The sequence below is a fragment of the Puma concolor genome, chromosome C2, assembly GCF_028749965.1.
Source record: "Puma concolor isolate L17-30 chromosome C2, mPumCon1.1.hap2, whole genome shotgun sequence".
In the NCBI taxonomy this organism is placed as follows: Eukaryota; Metazoa; Chordata; class Mammalia; order Carnivora; family Felidae; genus Puma; species Puma concolor.
Window position 1 is genome coordinate 93,957,708 of NC_141675.1, and position 16,635 is coordinate 93,974,342.

Sequence of the window (16,635 nt, forward strand, 5' to 3'; positions counted from 1 at the left end):
CAAAGTTATAACTGTGTACACCTGGTCTGCTTTACAAAATACAACTCTCCTCCATTCCTTTATCTTCTCTCTTTCACCTTCCTTATTTTGTGAAAATCACTGGTAGCAGAGAATTTTATTTACTGAAATAAAGACGTTGTGTAAATAACTCCACAATTTTGTTACTTAAAATTTCATGTTGAATTCTATTAAAGTGGTATACATATTATCTGTATGAAAATTTTTCCTGATGATCAATGCAGGCTTTTCAATAGGAGTGTGAACTAGAGAATGAATGTATAGATAATGCAAAATTCTTGAGGTAGATGAATTGTCAAGGCTCTTCATAAATTATAAATGATAGCAAGTGAGATGATAACTGTCATTTGTTTGAAGATGTGAATCTATAGGTTTCTTTTGAATATCAGTTACCACCTTGTTTTTATGTTATTTTAATATATTTTAATGAAACTATAAAATATTACAGTTCATATTAGAAAAAAATTGAAATAACACAGGACAGTAGATAAAAGTAAAATCTTTAACCTGATATCTAAATCCTCAAATCCCTCTCTGTAGAAGTAAATTTCCTGTATTCATATATGAGCATGTATATCACATGTTAATGTAATAATACTCATATTATTTTGAAACATGTTGCCCTCATTCCCCAAAATATAACAATATGGTGTTTTATGTCTATATGCATAGACACTGCACCTAATTTCCCCCATTGTTAACATCTTACATTAGTATGGTTACATTTGTTAGCATTAATGAATCAAATTGATACATTATTATTAACTAAATTCCATAGTTTATTTAGATTTCCTTAGTTTTTCCTAATGCTTTTTTCTCTTCTATGATCCCATTTAGGCTACTACATTACATTTAGTTATTTTGTCTGTTAGGCACCTCTTGACTGTGGCAGACTTTTCCTTGCTCTTGGTGACTGACAGTTTTGAGGAGTACTGGTTGCTTGCCTCACTATTGGGGTTTGTGTGATACGTATCTCATAATAAATTGGTTATTTGTAAAAGTCCACAATGCTGTGTTCATCACATCATATCAATGGCATATACCATTAGCACAACTTGTGGATGTTATTAACCTTGATCACCTGGCTGACCTAATACTTTTCAGTTTTCTCCACTGTGAAGTTATACCCCTTCCTTCCCACCCCTGCAGCTTTCCATGCTCTGTCCTTTGTAAGGAAGTTACTTTGGAAGGAAACCTACAGCTCAGAAGGGAGGACTTATGTTCCTTCTCCTTAAGAGCAGATCGGCTACATAATTTGGATTTCTTCTGCATGAGACATGGTCTTTTCTCCCCCATTTATTAATCTTTTTAGTCATTTTATTGATCGGACTATTCCAGCTTTGGCCTTTGGGAGCTCTTTCCAGTTAGCTTCTGTCTACTTTTGACATACCGTATTCATGTGGGCTTTTGTTTAGTTTTGCTTTTGATCATGTCTCTACTTTCTGGCATGCAGATTATTTTTCATTTCTTGCTCTACGCAGATTTCCAACTGTCTTTTAAAGTTTGTTTTCATGTTTATTTATTTTTGAGAGAGAGACTGAGAGACTGAGCACTAATGGGGGAGGGGCAGAGAGCAAGGGAGACACAGAATCTGAAGCAGCCTCCAGGTTCTGATGGTCATCACAGAGTCCAATGCGGGGCTTGAACTCATGAACCACAGATCATGACCTGAGCCCAAGTTGGGCGCTTAACCAACTAAGCTACCCAAGCACCCCTCCAACTGTCTTTTTGTGTGCACATGCAAAGACATATTTTCATACATATGATTCCTAGAAATGGCATTGCTGAGTTGAATTGGATCTCTGTACATCTCTTTGGGATGTATTATATTAGTGCATTGATTTCCCAAAAGGTTGCAAGAGTTTGGGGTTTTCAGCACAAGTGTATAATAGTTCATATTGAACAATGACCCTGTCCCAATACATACTTTTCTCAGATTGAATTTTCTTTTCTGGTTTGTTAGGTGAACAATGATAGCTCATTGTTATTTTTATTATAGTTCTTTAATTATGAATGAGGTTAAGCATCTTTATTTTTATTGGCCATTGGTAGGACTTATCAGCCATTTGTTTATGTCCCTTTTAATTTTTTTTTTTTCATCGGTATGTTAGTATTTTCTTACTGACTTCGGTCATAATTAATGAGTTATTTGTATTTTAAACAAAACAAATTAGGGGCAGCTAGGTGGCTAAGTGAGTTAAGCATCTGACTTCAGCACAGGTCATGATCTCGCAGTTTGTGAGTTCGAGTCCTACATCGCGCTCTGTGCTGATAGGGCAGAACCTGCTTTGGATTCTGTTTCTCTCCCTCTCTCTCCCACCTCTACTCGCATGCACACACTGTGTCTCTAAAAAAATGAAATTTAAAAACATTAGTCATTTGTCCTATATGAGCAGAAATTTTTTTGCCAAGTTGTCAATTTTTAAAAAATTATAGTTGATATACAGTGTGTGATAGTATTTTTCAGTGTACCATAGTGATTTGACAACTACGTACATTACAAAATGCTCACCATGATCAGTGTGTTTACACCTGTCACCATACAGAATTATTAATGATATTATTGGCTACATTCCCCATGCTGTATTTTTCATCCTTGTAACTTACTTATTTTATAGTTGAAGTTTGTACCTCTTAATCCCCTTCACCTATCCCCCCATTCCCCTCCCCTCTGGCAACCATCAGTTTGTTTTCTGAATTTAGAAGTCTCTTTCTGTTTTGTTTGTTTTTTCTTTAGATTCCACATTTATGTGAAAGCATATGATATTTGTCTTTCTTAGTCTGGCTTATTTCACTAGCATAAACTCTCTAGGTCCATCCATGTTGTCACAAATGGCAAGTTTCATTCTTTTTTATTGCTGAGTAATATTCCGTTGTGTATATATGCCACATCTTTTTTACCCATTCATCTATTGATGGACACTTATTTTGCTTCCATGTCCTGGCTGTGGTAAATACTGTTGCAGTAAACATAGGGATGCATATATCTTTTCAAATTAGTGTTTCTGTTTTTTTCAAGTAAATACCCAGATAGTGGAACTAGATTGTATGGCAGTTCTAGTTTTAATTTTGGGGGGAATCTTCATACTGTTCCACAGTGGTTGCACCAGTTTACATTCCTACCCAGCAGTGCATGAGGATTCCCTTTTCTCCACATCTCGCCAACACTTGTGCTGTTTCTTGTCTTTTTGATACTAGCCATTCTGACTGGTATGAGGGTGGTATCTTACTGTGGTTTTGATTTGCATTTCCCTGATGATTAGTGAGATTGAGCATGTTTTCATGCGCCTATAGGCCATCTCTATGACTTCTTTGGGAAAATATCTATTCAGGTCTTTTGCTCATTTTTAATTGGATTATTTGGGGTGGTTTTGGTGTTGAATTGTATGACTTCTTTATATATTTGGGATATTAACCCCTTTTCAGATCTATCATTTACAAAGATCTTCTGTCACTCAGTAGATTGCCTTTTTGTTGTGTTGATGGTTCCCTTCACTGTATAAAAGCTTCTTAGTTTAATGTAGTCCCAATTGTTTACTTTTGTTATTGTTGCCCTTGCCTGAGGAGATGGAACCAGAAAAATATTGCTAAGGCAGGTATCCAAGAATGTACTGCCTATATTTTCTTCTAGGAGTTTTATGGTTTATGTTAGAAAGTGGTCTGGTTTCATTCTTTTACATGTAGCTCTCCGTTTTTCCTAACACCATTTATTGAAGAGATTGTCTTTTCCCCCATTTTATATTCTCACCTCCTTCATTGTAGATTAATTGACCAAGGTAGGTTTAATTCTGAGTTCCCTGGTTTTTCCATTGATCAATGTGTTTGTTTTTGTGTCAGTACCATACTTTTTTATTATGGCTCTGTAGTGTAATTTGAAGTTTGGGATTGTAATACCTCCAGCCTTGCTCTTCTTTATCAAGATTGATTTGGGTATTTGGGATATTTTGTAGTTCCATACAGATGTTAGGATTATCTCTTCTAGTTCTATGAAAAAATACTCTTGGTATTTTGATAGACATTACATTGAATCTGTAGATTGCTTTGGGTAGCATGGACATTTTAACAATGTTAATTCTTCTAGTCCGTGAGCATGGTACATTTTTGTTTGTGTTGTCTTCAATGTCTTTAATCATTGTTTTATAGTTTTTAGAGTATAGGTCTTTTACCACCTTGGATAAATTTATTCCTAGGTATTTTCTTCTTTTTGATGCAGGTATAAATGGGATTGTTTTCTTAATTTCTCTTTCTGCTACTTTGTTATTAGTGTGTAGAAATACAGCAGATTTCTGTATATTATTTTTGTACCCTGCAATGTTACTGAATTCATTAATTAGTTCTAATAGTTTTTGGTGGACAAAAATATTGTCCTTTTTTAAAATTTGGCTCTTTTTTTTTCTTCCGGAAAGTTGTATAAAAGTTTTATGTTTTTATATAATCTTAATGGCATCATTTTCCTTAATAGCTTATAGATATTTTGCCTCCAGGATTGCAAACACACTCATGTTTTCCTCTGGTAGATTAATAGTTGGTATTTTTTTAACTTTTGTAGTTTTGGTATTTATTTTGTGTTATATATAGTGTGAGATGAGGATGAAGCTTGCCATTATCTTGTATGCCAGGTACTTGTCTCCCTTTCCCCATTCCCACCCCTCGCAAGGAAAAGAGTATTTCCCTTTCCCTAATCGACCCACTTTACTGTTAGTGTTATTCCCATCTCTGGCCTACACTGGCACACCCATTGGAGAAAAGGCATTCATTTTTAAGTTTTTTGTTTTTTGGGTTTTTTGGGGAGGAGGTTTGCTAGTCAAGTTCCCAAACCCAGTTCTGAGGAGAATCCTGGGCTGTCTACTTTGTTGAATGTCTTCTACTGGGGTTCTATGATAAGCCGCTTTGCATTCCATCAAATTTTTAGAATTATAGCATGATTTTGCTTAAAGCTGCAGCCTCAAGTAATTTTGTTTCCTTGACCTCCTTGACCTCAAAAATCATCTGTCTATTTTCCAAATGTTGGATAGAGTTGTCTCAGCTCTTGTTTAGTTGTTAGGTATGATCAAAGTTTTATCACTTAAATTTATTCCTGACTGAATGGTTTTAGAGTAGAGTTCACAGAGGAGTGATTACCAGCAATTAGAGAGTAGTTTGTTAATTAAAGTGACGACTAGAAAAACTGAACCACTGAGAGAAATACTCCCTAAATTGTACATCATGTAATATTTTAGAGATTTCTGAATCAGATCCATTTTGTATATTAGCAGAATTCTTTTTAAAAGATATATAGCATGGGGCACCTGGGTGACTCCGTCGATTGCGCATCCGACTTCGGCTCAGGTCATGATCTCACGGTTTGTGGGATTGAGCCCCGCATCAGGTTCTGTGCTGACAGCTCAGATCCTGGAGCCTGCTTCGGATTCTGTGTCTCCCTTTTTCTCTACCCCTCCCCCGCTTGTGCTCTGTCTCTCTCTCAAAAATAAAATGTAAAGAAAAAAAAAAGAAGCAAAATTAAAAAAAATTTAAAAGGTATATAACAGTGACTCCTTAGTAAATTTGGGGGAAACCTAGTAATTGTCCTTTGAAATTAGTACTTTCTCATTATGTGAGAGACTGTTTTCAGGCATATCCATTCAAATGATAGTTTTTACATGTTGTATTTTTATATCTGGCTTTTAAATCTTATAGCTAAGCTGTGAGTATTCAAATATTGTCTAGTAACCTAAAAGAGACTACATTGAGAAAATGGCAGACCTAGGATATTTTAGAAAATTACAAGTGATAGAAAAGCTGAGTCGTGGTCCTTTCTTCTCAAAATATTAGCATACCCTGTCCTATGAATTATATTTTTCATGAACCTCCCAATAAAACTACTTTAGGAATGTGAAAATATTAGTCTTTTCTGTACTTGATGTTTCCTACAGATGGGCTTTCCTCAGGGATTATTCCTATGACTATTACATTTAGCAGAATATCTGTCTGTAAGTTTAATAAGAGTATTTAAAGAACATGATATTGTTGAGCCCATTTATTTCAAATCAAGAGCAGTGATAGTGTTATTAGTTGGCTGCTTTGGTTTCCAGCCTTAGGATCCAGTTAGATTAAAAAAAAAAAAGTGGATGTGATTTTAATACAAGCACAGAACAATGAAATAAAAGGTATTTACAGTGCCTTTAAGTATAACGAGACACCTTCAATGTTTCAGAAAATGAAGACATTCAAAATGACAGTTTTAAATGTATATGGACATTTATACTTCACTTACAAAATGGACAGATGTCCTGTATGGTTCTAAAGAAGTTGCAAGTTTTTGAGAATTAATGGAGTGAATAAACAAAATATATTTGAGCAAAGAGACAGGTTTATGTTAATCTGCAAAGCAGTAGTCTAAATATAATTTAAATCCTATATTTCTCATAGCGTAGTGAATTAGAACATTTAACCTATAGCAGACATGGTTTCTTTAATCTTTCTTTGGTGTATTCTGCTTTTTTAATATTAGGAATAAAATACATTGCCTAAAAATGGATACTTATCTGTATGTCAAATGAAGCCTGAACTGTGCCAAGTAGAGTGGAATTATCTTTACTGATCTGAACATAATAGTTCAACTGTAATCTAATACTGCATTAAGTTTCTCATTAACTGCACCTCAATGTAGATTGCCTTTTGAGTTCTCTTCATTACACCTATCATTTATTTTCCAACTGAATTGCTGTCAAGTCTTATCTGTCATTCTACATAATAAATTGATACTTTGAGTTTAATCATAGGGTTTTGTATTTATCTTTGTTAAATATTATATTGTAGGTTTCCTGGATATTAGAGTTCTTTAAACACTTATTTGTTCTTCCATTTTAAGCCATTCTTCTTGGGTTTGTGTCAGTCTTTGGTGATTGTGTTAAAGTCAGAAATTGTAAATTGCCACATTCATCCCCTGATGTGTTTTATTTGGCTAGTGCATTCTGTTAATTTTTTGTGAATTAGGATGCTTACAGCTAAGTTTTGTACTATCTATCTGATTTATTAACCACTACCCCTTACTACAGTACCCATTTTGGCCTCACACATTTACATTTGTTGCTTAGCCATTGAAGGCATTTGCTTTTGCGACCCCTAATATACGAAATCATTTTTGAAAATATTGATTGGGACAGGGGAAGGACAGAGCTTATACAACTAGAAACTAGAAACTCTTCTCGAATTTGACATTAATGTTTTCATTTTTTATTCTTCATTTTTGGTATACTGTTTAGCAAATTAGTTAAATTGTAATACAGTGCTATACATATCTTCAGGTCATTCATAAATCATAAATATATCATAATTAACTCTGTCAAATGATTTATTAAAATTAAGAAACCCTGTAATTAGCTAATCAGGTTTTTTTTAAAGGATAGTTTTAACACCTGTGTTAGTGACCTTTCTGAAACCCAAAGCTTACCGTCACTTGAATTCTATGTACACATCCCTTTGACACCAGCTGGATGTTCTCTTTATGTGTTCCTTTTATTGGACCTCAACTTCACTTGAAGCTTCTTGTCTAAACTTCATCTCTGAAATTAAAAAAAACTTTAATGTTTTTAAATTTACTTTTGAGAGACAGAGCGTTAGTCAGGGAGGGACAGACACAAAGGGAGACACAGAATCTGAAGCAGGCTCCAGGCTCTGAACTGTCTCAGCCTGACACGGGGCATGAACCCACGAACCACAAGATCATGACCTGAGCCAAAGTTGTACACTTAACCGACTGAGCCTCCCAGGCGCCCTGTGAAATTTTCTTCTCTTAGCCTGCAGTATTACTTTCACTACCTTTAGTTCTGCAAATGACCTTATTTCTTATTTTACAAGAAAGAGCGTCCTTAAACATATACTTATTTTACTTACAGTTCTCACTAACTTAATTTATTTTAGGTGTACAGGAAACAAAATGTGGTGTCATTTTTTTCTAACAATGATAGTAGTGAAAATTTAGAGACTGTTTAATTAATTTCAACTTATTTGTTTCTCTGGTTCTCTGTTACTCTCATGTTTAGCTAGCCAATATACTTGCCCCTCCCAACCTCCCTTTTCTTTCAGTCCTTATTGCCTAAGCCCTGATGTAGGCCTTGGATTCTTACAGGTTTCTAGAGGCTGACACTGCTTTCACTCTTAACCTTCCTAACTCCTCCTTGCCCCCTTACCATATCCCACTTTGCACAGTGCTGTTTGAGTTAAAGCCGACTTGTAAGACTGTCATCCTAATTCTTAAATAATATTCATTGCCTCTGAGTTTAGTTTATTCACCAAATATTTATTGAGTACCTACTATGTGGTAGGCAATATTCTAGGTGGAAAAGAGCAGTGAACAAAAGACAGTCTTATTTCTCATTGAGCTTAGTTGGGGGGAAGCAGACAATGTAAACTATGTGGTTAGAAAGCAATAAATATCTTGGGGAAAAAATAATATGGGGAAGGTAGGTAGGATTGTGGGGTAGAGGAATTGGGGAGAGTCCAATTAAGGAAAGCCACTCTAAAACAGTAACACTTTAGCACAGATTTGAAGGAGGTGAGGCAAGTGAGGTGTGTGTTTATGTCTCGGGGGAGAATATTCTAGGCTGAAGGAGTAATCAGTATAGAGGCCCTGAATGTGAAAGCCTGCCAAATGTGGTCAAGAAGTAGCAGGAAGCTGCTGTTGTCACTAGAGATGAGTGAGCAATGGGAACAGCAGTAAAGTAGAGGACAGGAAAATAAGGAAGTATGTGTGGAGGCCTTTGCAGACCACTAAGAATAAATCTTAGTGAGATAGAGTGGAAGAGCTACAATCTAACTTCTGTTTTGTTGATATTAGATTAAAGGGTAAAGATGGAAGCAAGGAGACCATTTAGGAGGATATTGGCAATAATCTAGGTGAGAAGTGGTAGTGGTGGAGACTAGGGTTGTAGCAGTGAAGATGGTAAGAATTGATTAGATCCTGAATAAATTTTAAAGGTGGAAACATTAATATTTTTTTGGTGTATGTATATGTGTGAGAGAAAGATGGGGGTGGGAAATTAATGATGATTCTAAGGTTTTCAGCCTGAGCAATGTTAAGTGCACAATTTGACATAGTAGCCTGGAGTTAAAAGCAGAGGCCCAGCATATATATGAATTTGGGAGTCATCAGTGAGGAGTAGTATTGAACCTTCGGACTGGATGAAATCATCACGAGAGTGAGCTTACATTAAGAACAGTGATTGGAGGACTGAGCCCTGGGATCCTCCATTCCTTAAGTGAATGAGCCAGAAATGGAGAGCAAGAAGAGTAGTCTTTGAGGTAAGGTGAAAACCAGAAGAGTATAGTGTTTTAGAACCCAAGTAAAGCAGGCATTCGGAAGAAGGGAACATGATCCAACTATGTTAAATAGTGGTGCTAAGTCACGTAGAAAGGGAGGGATAAAATGATGACTGAAAATTGGCATTGGATTCAGCAACAAGGAGATTACTGATCTTGAAGAACAATTCTGCTCGAGCAGTGGTGATGAAATCCTACTGGAGTAAGTTTCAGAGAAAATGAGAAGAGACTGGTATTGGAGAATGTCAGTTTAGACGCCTCTTTGGAGGAATTTTACTGTTATAGGAGGCCAGAAAATATGGTGGTAATTAGTGCAGTTAGAAGGAGTTTTCTTTTTAACAATGGGAGAAATAACAGCAAGTTTGTGTACAGATTGAAATGCTCCCAAAGAGAGAGAAAAATTAATGGAGAGAGATAGGAAAATTGCTGAAGCACTGATTGTGATTAGGAAAAGCAGAATAGTATGTGTGTGTGTATGTGTGTATATATAATTATTATTTTATGTTTAGTAGGGTTTACCTTAAAAAGGAGCTTAGTTTAGTTGGAGAAGGGAAGGAAGAGCATATGGAATTAGATGATGTAGATGGGTGCATGTAGTGGTGCAAGCAAGGACATCAGCTGAGGGTGAAATGGAAGAGGGGTTTCAGAAATCAAAGAGAAGGACAGAAAAAATCAAGTATGGTACTTTGGAAAAGTGAATGGACTAGGCAAATATATTATTGCTGGGCCAATTGAATTTCTTGATGATGAATTTAATGTGAGAAACAAACACCACAGTTTTAGCCACATTCAGCAGTTTGGGTGCAGGCATGGAATGGATGGAAAGCTGGATTTAACCACGGTTGTGGCTTATTGAACAGATATGACTTGACACACTTTTTCATAAAGGGCCAGATAATAAATATTTTTGGTTTTGCAGGCTAAAGTCTCAGTTATAACTATTCAGCTCTGCCAGTGTAGCCCCAAAGCAGCCATAGACAATACGTACATGTATGAGCATTGCTTTGCTCCTTAAAACTTTATTTATAAAAACAGGCATCAGGCTTTTGCTGTTGTTTACTGACCCCTGTGTTAGAGAGTGAGGATAATGGTACACTGGAATTTAAGCTGGATATGGAGAGAAGAGAGGAGAAAACGGGAGTGAGCAATAACGCAAAGGTAATAGAGTCAGTGGCATACTCTCTCACTAAACTGTTTCCTGTGCTCCACTGTATTCATTGATCTCATCTTGTATACAGTTTTCTCTGTGCCTTAAGTGCTCCTCTCATACTCATTTTAGATGTCATCTCTTTTATACCTACACCCTTATTACTTCCTTTGCAGTGGCTACTGACATGGAAAATGTCAGTATTAACATGAAAAATTTTCAGTAACTGCTGAAAATGGAAAATTTTCACTTCATTTTGGTAGATAACATGATTTCAAATTGGGAAGATTGTGAAAGTTTCTTTACTTACAGATTTTCCCATTCAGTAGCCAGTTGTGGATTTGCATGTGATTCTCAACTTTGTTTTCTGCTTCATTTTATCTATCTGCTATTGTTCACATGAAGAGAGGAAGGGTAGCACTCTGTCCCTCTTTCCTACTTTGTACTTAGTTGGAATTGCCTTCTTTCTCTCCACTGATCTTGGATTTGTGTCTTTAGGCTGCTGAGAAAGGATGTTTAAACATATGACCTGCAATAAACTTGTGACTATGGTAACTCGCCTCCTTATAAGTTATTCTTTTTCTTTCAGTTACTTGTAGAAAACAGTGGTTATTCTACTAATTACAGACTATTAGACAACCATAGAACCTTGTAGAGGTTAGAGAAATTTTGAAGACCATCTAGCCCAATTTTTCATATTATAGTTAAGGAACAAAGCCTAGAGAGATTGACTTGCATACATTAGCACAGAGCGAGGGCTGGAAATCTTAGCTCCCAGTTCAGTACTCACTCTACTACGGTGACAGCTTTCCTTATAGGATATGAGGGTACTGGTTCTCAAACTAGAAAATATGAAATTTTGTGGGGCACTGGGGTGGTTCAGTCGGTTAAGCTTCCGACTCCTGATTTCGGCTCAGGTCACGATCTCTTGGTTCCTGAATTCAAGCCCCATGTTGGGCTCTGAGCTGACAGTGCATGGCCTGCTTAGGATTCTCTATCTCCCTCTCTCTCTCTGCCCCTCCCCTGCTCTCTTTCTCTGTCTCTCTGAAAAATAAATAAATAGACTTATTAAAAAAAAGATGAAATTTTGTGACAGGTGATATCCTCTTATAACTAAAATAATAGTTTAAATATAGTTAGGAATCTTAACAGTATTGAAATGGCTATGTTTTTTCCATGAAATTATTAGTAAAAAGGTAGACTTGCTTTTACTATTATAGTTACATTCTGAATTATTTTTGTATAATTAAAATTGAACGCATGAATCTTTTCTTAAAAATCCGAATAAGTAGGAAAAAATCTGAATAAGTGACTATATAGAGATTTTACTCTAATTTGAATACTTAAAAAACTAGTTTCTAAGTTTGTTTTTTCTGTTTGTTTGTTTTTAATAAACTCTTTCAGAAAGATGAAGTCTATCTTAATCTGGTGCTGGACTATGTTCCGGAAACAGTATACAGAGTTGCCAGACACTATAGTCGAGCCAAACAGACGCTCCCTGTGATCTATGTCAAGGTATGTAAGAATGGAACAACTTTCCACTTTAAAAAGTACTTACTATGAAGCAAGAAAAGTGCTGGATGTGTTTTAACTATATTATTGCATCTAATGCCAAGGGGGGAAGCTGCAAAGTAGGTATTGCTAGAGTTTTGTTAAATTCTTGTATACTTTTTAAAGTGTGAAACCTTCACCTTTTAAACTTTCATGACTCAGATATTAGAGATAACTTGTCATCTTTCTGACAAGGGAATTTTTCATAGACATTTATGCATTTTAATTTCGTTAGCCATAGCACCTTTTTATTTAATTTCTGATACCTTTATTATGCCATAGACCAAAATAGGAGCAAGCATATCATATAAAATTATAAAACATCTATATGTGATCAAATTAAATATTATATCACCATTTATAGATATGTTGTAACTGTAGCTAAAGTTTAAACTTTCTATAATTTTAAATACACACAGATATGCATATTAGGGTGTTACTTAAATTTTAGTACCTAATGTCATCTCATGGAGACACAGAGTGTCACAGACTGGCTAGGAATTTACCCAGCATAATTCTGATTAAAGTTGTGATCGCTAATTAGAAACATTTTTATTGTTATTATCATTATTATTATTAGGTTCAGATCTTTATTTATTTATTTTTAATAATAATTATAATAATTTTCTTTTCTTTTCTTTTCTTTTCTTTTCTTTTTTTTCAATATATGAAATTTATTGTCAAATTGGTTTCCATACAACACCCAGTGCTCATCCCAAAAGGTGCCCTCCTCAATACCTATCACCCACCCTCCCCTCCCTCCCTCCCCCCATCAACCCTCAGTTTGTTCTCAGTTTTTAAGAGTCTCTTATGCTTTGGCTCTCTTCCACTCTAACCTCTTTTTTTTTTTTTTTTTTCCCCTTCCCCTTCCCCATGGGTTTCTGTTAAGTTTCTCAGGATCCACCTAAAACAAAAACATATGGTATCTGTCTTTCCCTGTATGGCTTATTTCACTTAGCCTCACACTCTCCAGTTCCATCCACGTTGCTACAGAGGGCCATATTTCATTCTTTCTCATTGCCATGTAGTATATATGGCAATGTCCATATACACAATATCCATTGTGTATATAAACCACAATTTCTTTATCCATTCATCAGTTGATGGACATTTAGGCTCTTTCCATAATTTGGCTATTGTTGAGAGTGCTGCTATAAACATTGGGGTACAAGTGCCCCTATGCATCAGTACTCCTGTATCCCTTGGGTAAATTCCTAGCAGTGCTATTGCTGGGTCATAGGGTAGGTCTATTTTTAATTTTCTGAGGAACCTCCACACTGTTTTCCAGAGTGGCTGCACCAGTTTGCATTCCCACCAACAGTGCAAGAGGGTTCCCGTTTCTCCACATCCTCTCCAGCATCTATAGTTCCTGATTTGTTCATTTTGGCCACTCTGACTGGCGTGAGGTGATATCTGAGTGTAGTTTTGATTTGTATTTCCCTGATAAGGAGCGACGCTGAACATCTTTTCATGTGCCTGTTGGCCATCCGGATGTCTTCTTTAGAGAAGTGTCTATTCATGTTTTCTGCCCATTTCTTCACTGGGTTATTTGTTTTTCGGGTGTGGAGTTTGGTGAGTTCTTTATAGATTTTGGATACTAGCCCTTTGTCCGATATGTCATTTGCAAATATCTTTTCCCATTCCGTTGGTTGCCTTTTAGTTTTGTTGGTTGTTTCCTTTGCTGTGCAGAAGCTTTTTATCTTCATAAGGTCCCAGTAATTCACTTTTGCTTTTACTTCCCTTGCCTTTGGGGATGTGTCGAGTAAGAGATTGCTACGGCTGAGGTCAGAGAGGTCTTTTCCTGCTTTCTCCTCTAAGGTTTTGATGGTTTCCTGTCTCACATTCAGGTCCTTTATCCATTTTGAGTTTATTTTTGTGAATGGTGTGAGAAAGTGGTCTAGTTTCAACCTTCTGCATGTTGCTGTCCAGTTCTCCCAGCACCATTTGTTAAAGAGACTGTCTTTTTTCCATTGGATGTTCTTTCCTGCTTTGTCAAAGATGAGTTGGCCATACGTTTGTGGGTTTAGTTCTGGGGTTTCTATTCTATTCCATTGGTCTATGTGTCTGTTTATGTGCCATCAGATCTTTAAAAAAATTTATTGAAGTATGATTTTTTTTACCTATGACATTGTGAAAATTAGGAGTTAAGTTTCAAAGTCTAGATATCTAAATATAATTTTTTACATTTTATCCTTTATAGTGATGACTCTAGAAAACAAAATGGCAGTGACTCTAAATATTTTAAGATTGAGTATTGAATTTTACTTAATAATTACAATTTTAAACTTTATAGTAATAAAATGGGTACCAAAGCAGGAGTTTGCTAGCTAATTTTGACAAGGAGCCAGGATTCCTGTTGAATTCAGTGCTAGGAATTTAAAACTTAGTTGAGTTTGTGGTTCAGTTGATCATAGTAAGAACTAAAAAGACACAGTTTTTGTACTACAAATTTACTTTAGTATTTTATTCTGGTTTTAAAATAGCAAGGCCCTATTCAAGATAACCAGCATAATAGAATATCCCTTTGAAATCCCTAAATCTAGAGTAATCTTTGAACTTCTCAGTTTAGAATGGTGATGGTTTCATTCTACCTGCTCATAGCTCATATTATTAAATGTGGAGCACTGGCAAATTTATGAAGCAGAACAAAACCCTAGATTTAGTTCTTGAAGTTAAGATCCAACTGCTTTTGGGCAGTTACCACTCCATTCTCTCCTTAACTTCCATGTTGGTAGCTTCCATATTGGTAAAATTGTACTCCTTTCTTTCCTGCTCACTATATAGCATTATGGGTCTATAAGATGAATTTACCATATGAGAAAACATTTTTGGAACTATAGAATAAAAGTAACAGAAGACCATAAAACTAGATTTAAAAAGTGACACATTGAGAACATTTAATAAGAAGTGCACAGTGGTTCTACCAGTTTTTTTGTTCTAACTCTAATTCAGCAAATAAATGGTAAATGATTGCAGCATAATGTGAAGGTTAATAAAATATTTTATTCCTCCTCTGGTAAGGAGAAAAAAGATTACACAAATAACTATAAAACAGGAAAAAAAAAGTGTTACAAAAGTGGTTAGATATGTCCTATTCTTTTAAAATGGTAAAATTTCCAAGAGAAGGTTATAGTAATACCTCTGTTGAATCTGTCCTCCAAATTTACTTACCTCCTAGCAGATCTCTATTGCTCCATAGCTGAGCCAGTACCTATTTTCCCACCAACATAAAATGTGCCAAATGGTTTTCTTATCCTATATCTGTCTACAAAAATTTTACTTACTTCAGGATCTTTTAGCTCCTCTAAACATTTTTTTATTGAAGGTTTCAAATAGAAATAAAAAAGAAAATGAAATAATGAACCTCCATGTCCCCATTACACAGCTTCAACAATGACTAGTTCATCGCTATTCTTTTCATCAACACCACCGTTTATTCCCTACTTGCTTTATTTTGAAGCAAATCACGGATGTTATTTTCATCTGTAACTATTTCAGTATATATGTGTACATGATAGGGACTTTCTTTTTAAAAACTTAGCTACAATATCATTGTCTTTACCTATACAATAAATAGTAAATCATCAATATTATTAAATATCTAGTTACTATTTTTATTCCCAAAATGTTATATTACATATGTTTTTAATTGGGATCTACATATTTTAGAATTGGGATCTAAGTAAGGTCCATATAATTGATTTATGTTTAATGTTTCTTTTTTATAGACTCACTCTCTCTTAAACTTCGTTGTTAAAGAAACTTGGGTCAGTTGACCTGCAGTTTGTTGGTCTGGATTTTGCTGATTGGATTACTGTAGTGTTAATATGTTTCCTGAAAATTGGTGATTAGATATATTTTTGTAAAATTTAAGACTACTTCATATATATTGTTGAGAGCTTTCCTAAGGAAGCACGTAATGTCTGTTTTTTTGTGATGTTGTGGGCATTGATCATTGCCTAAATTCATTAATTTATAAAGGCTTACAAAATGTTGGTATTCTAATATTAGTTCTTTTTAAATTTATAAGCTGGAGTAGTTCTGTAAATAGAAACTTTCCATGTCAGCTCTTTGGTTACCCTCAGATACTATAGTTAATATAAAAAATACAGGATATATATTTGATTATATCCCTTTATGTACCAAAATTTATAATAATTAGTTGGTTCCATAGAATTGGTTCCATAGCATCCCCCAGAGGTGACCAATGAGATATTTTTGGTTGTTTTATGTTTGTTTTAAAATTTCTTGCATGAGTCTTAATTATCTTTGCTAGCTTCTTCACTTTCTGTCATGATAGTGTTCTAGATTCATCTTAAACATTTCTTCCCCAGACTTGGACTCAGCCTTTCCTTCAAGGAGACCTGATTCTTTTAGTGAGAAATGGTGTTTGAGACCATTGTCTGGATGTTAGGAGTGCTAATTGCTACAGGGTTGGTTACTCTTTCTAGGGTTTTTAGTGGATAGAGCTAGAAAATATGTGGGTAATTTTTTCAAAGATAGCATGGGGTATCTTTTTTTTTTAGCCTCAAAATGAATATATATTGACATTTCTAACTAAATATTGGGGGATGCAACAATCTACATTTGTATTTCCTTTCTCTTACATTAAAAATTCC

At 35.2% G+C, this 16,635-nt stretch overlaps 1 protein-coding gene across 3 annotated transcripts in view; it reads left to right on the forward strand.

Annotated features, from left to right (window-relative positions):
- Positions 1-16,635, forward strand: part of GSK3B (glycogen synthase kinase 3 beta) — a 196,819-nt gene that overhangs the window by 97,441 nt on the left and 82,743 nt on the right. For all 3 annotated transcript variants that reach the window (XM_086675334.1, XM_025914130.2, XM_025914131.2), the window contains exon 4: positions 11,870-11,980. In XM_086675334.1, the coding sequence (XP_086531460.1) occupies positions 11,870-11,980 (111 nt within the window). The remainder of the gene's footprint in view (positions 1-11,869; positions 11,981-16,635) is intronic.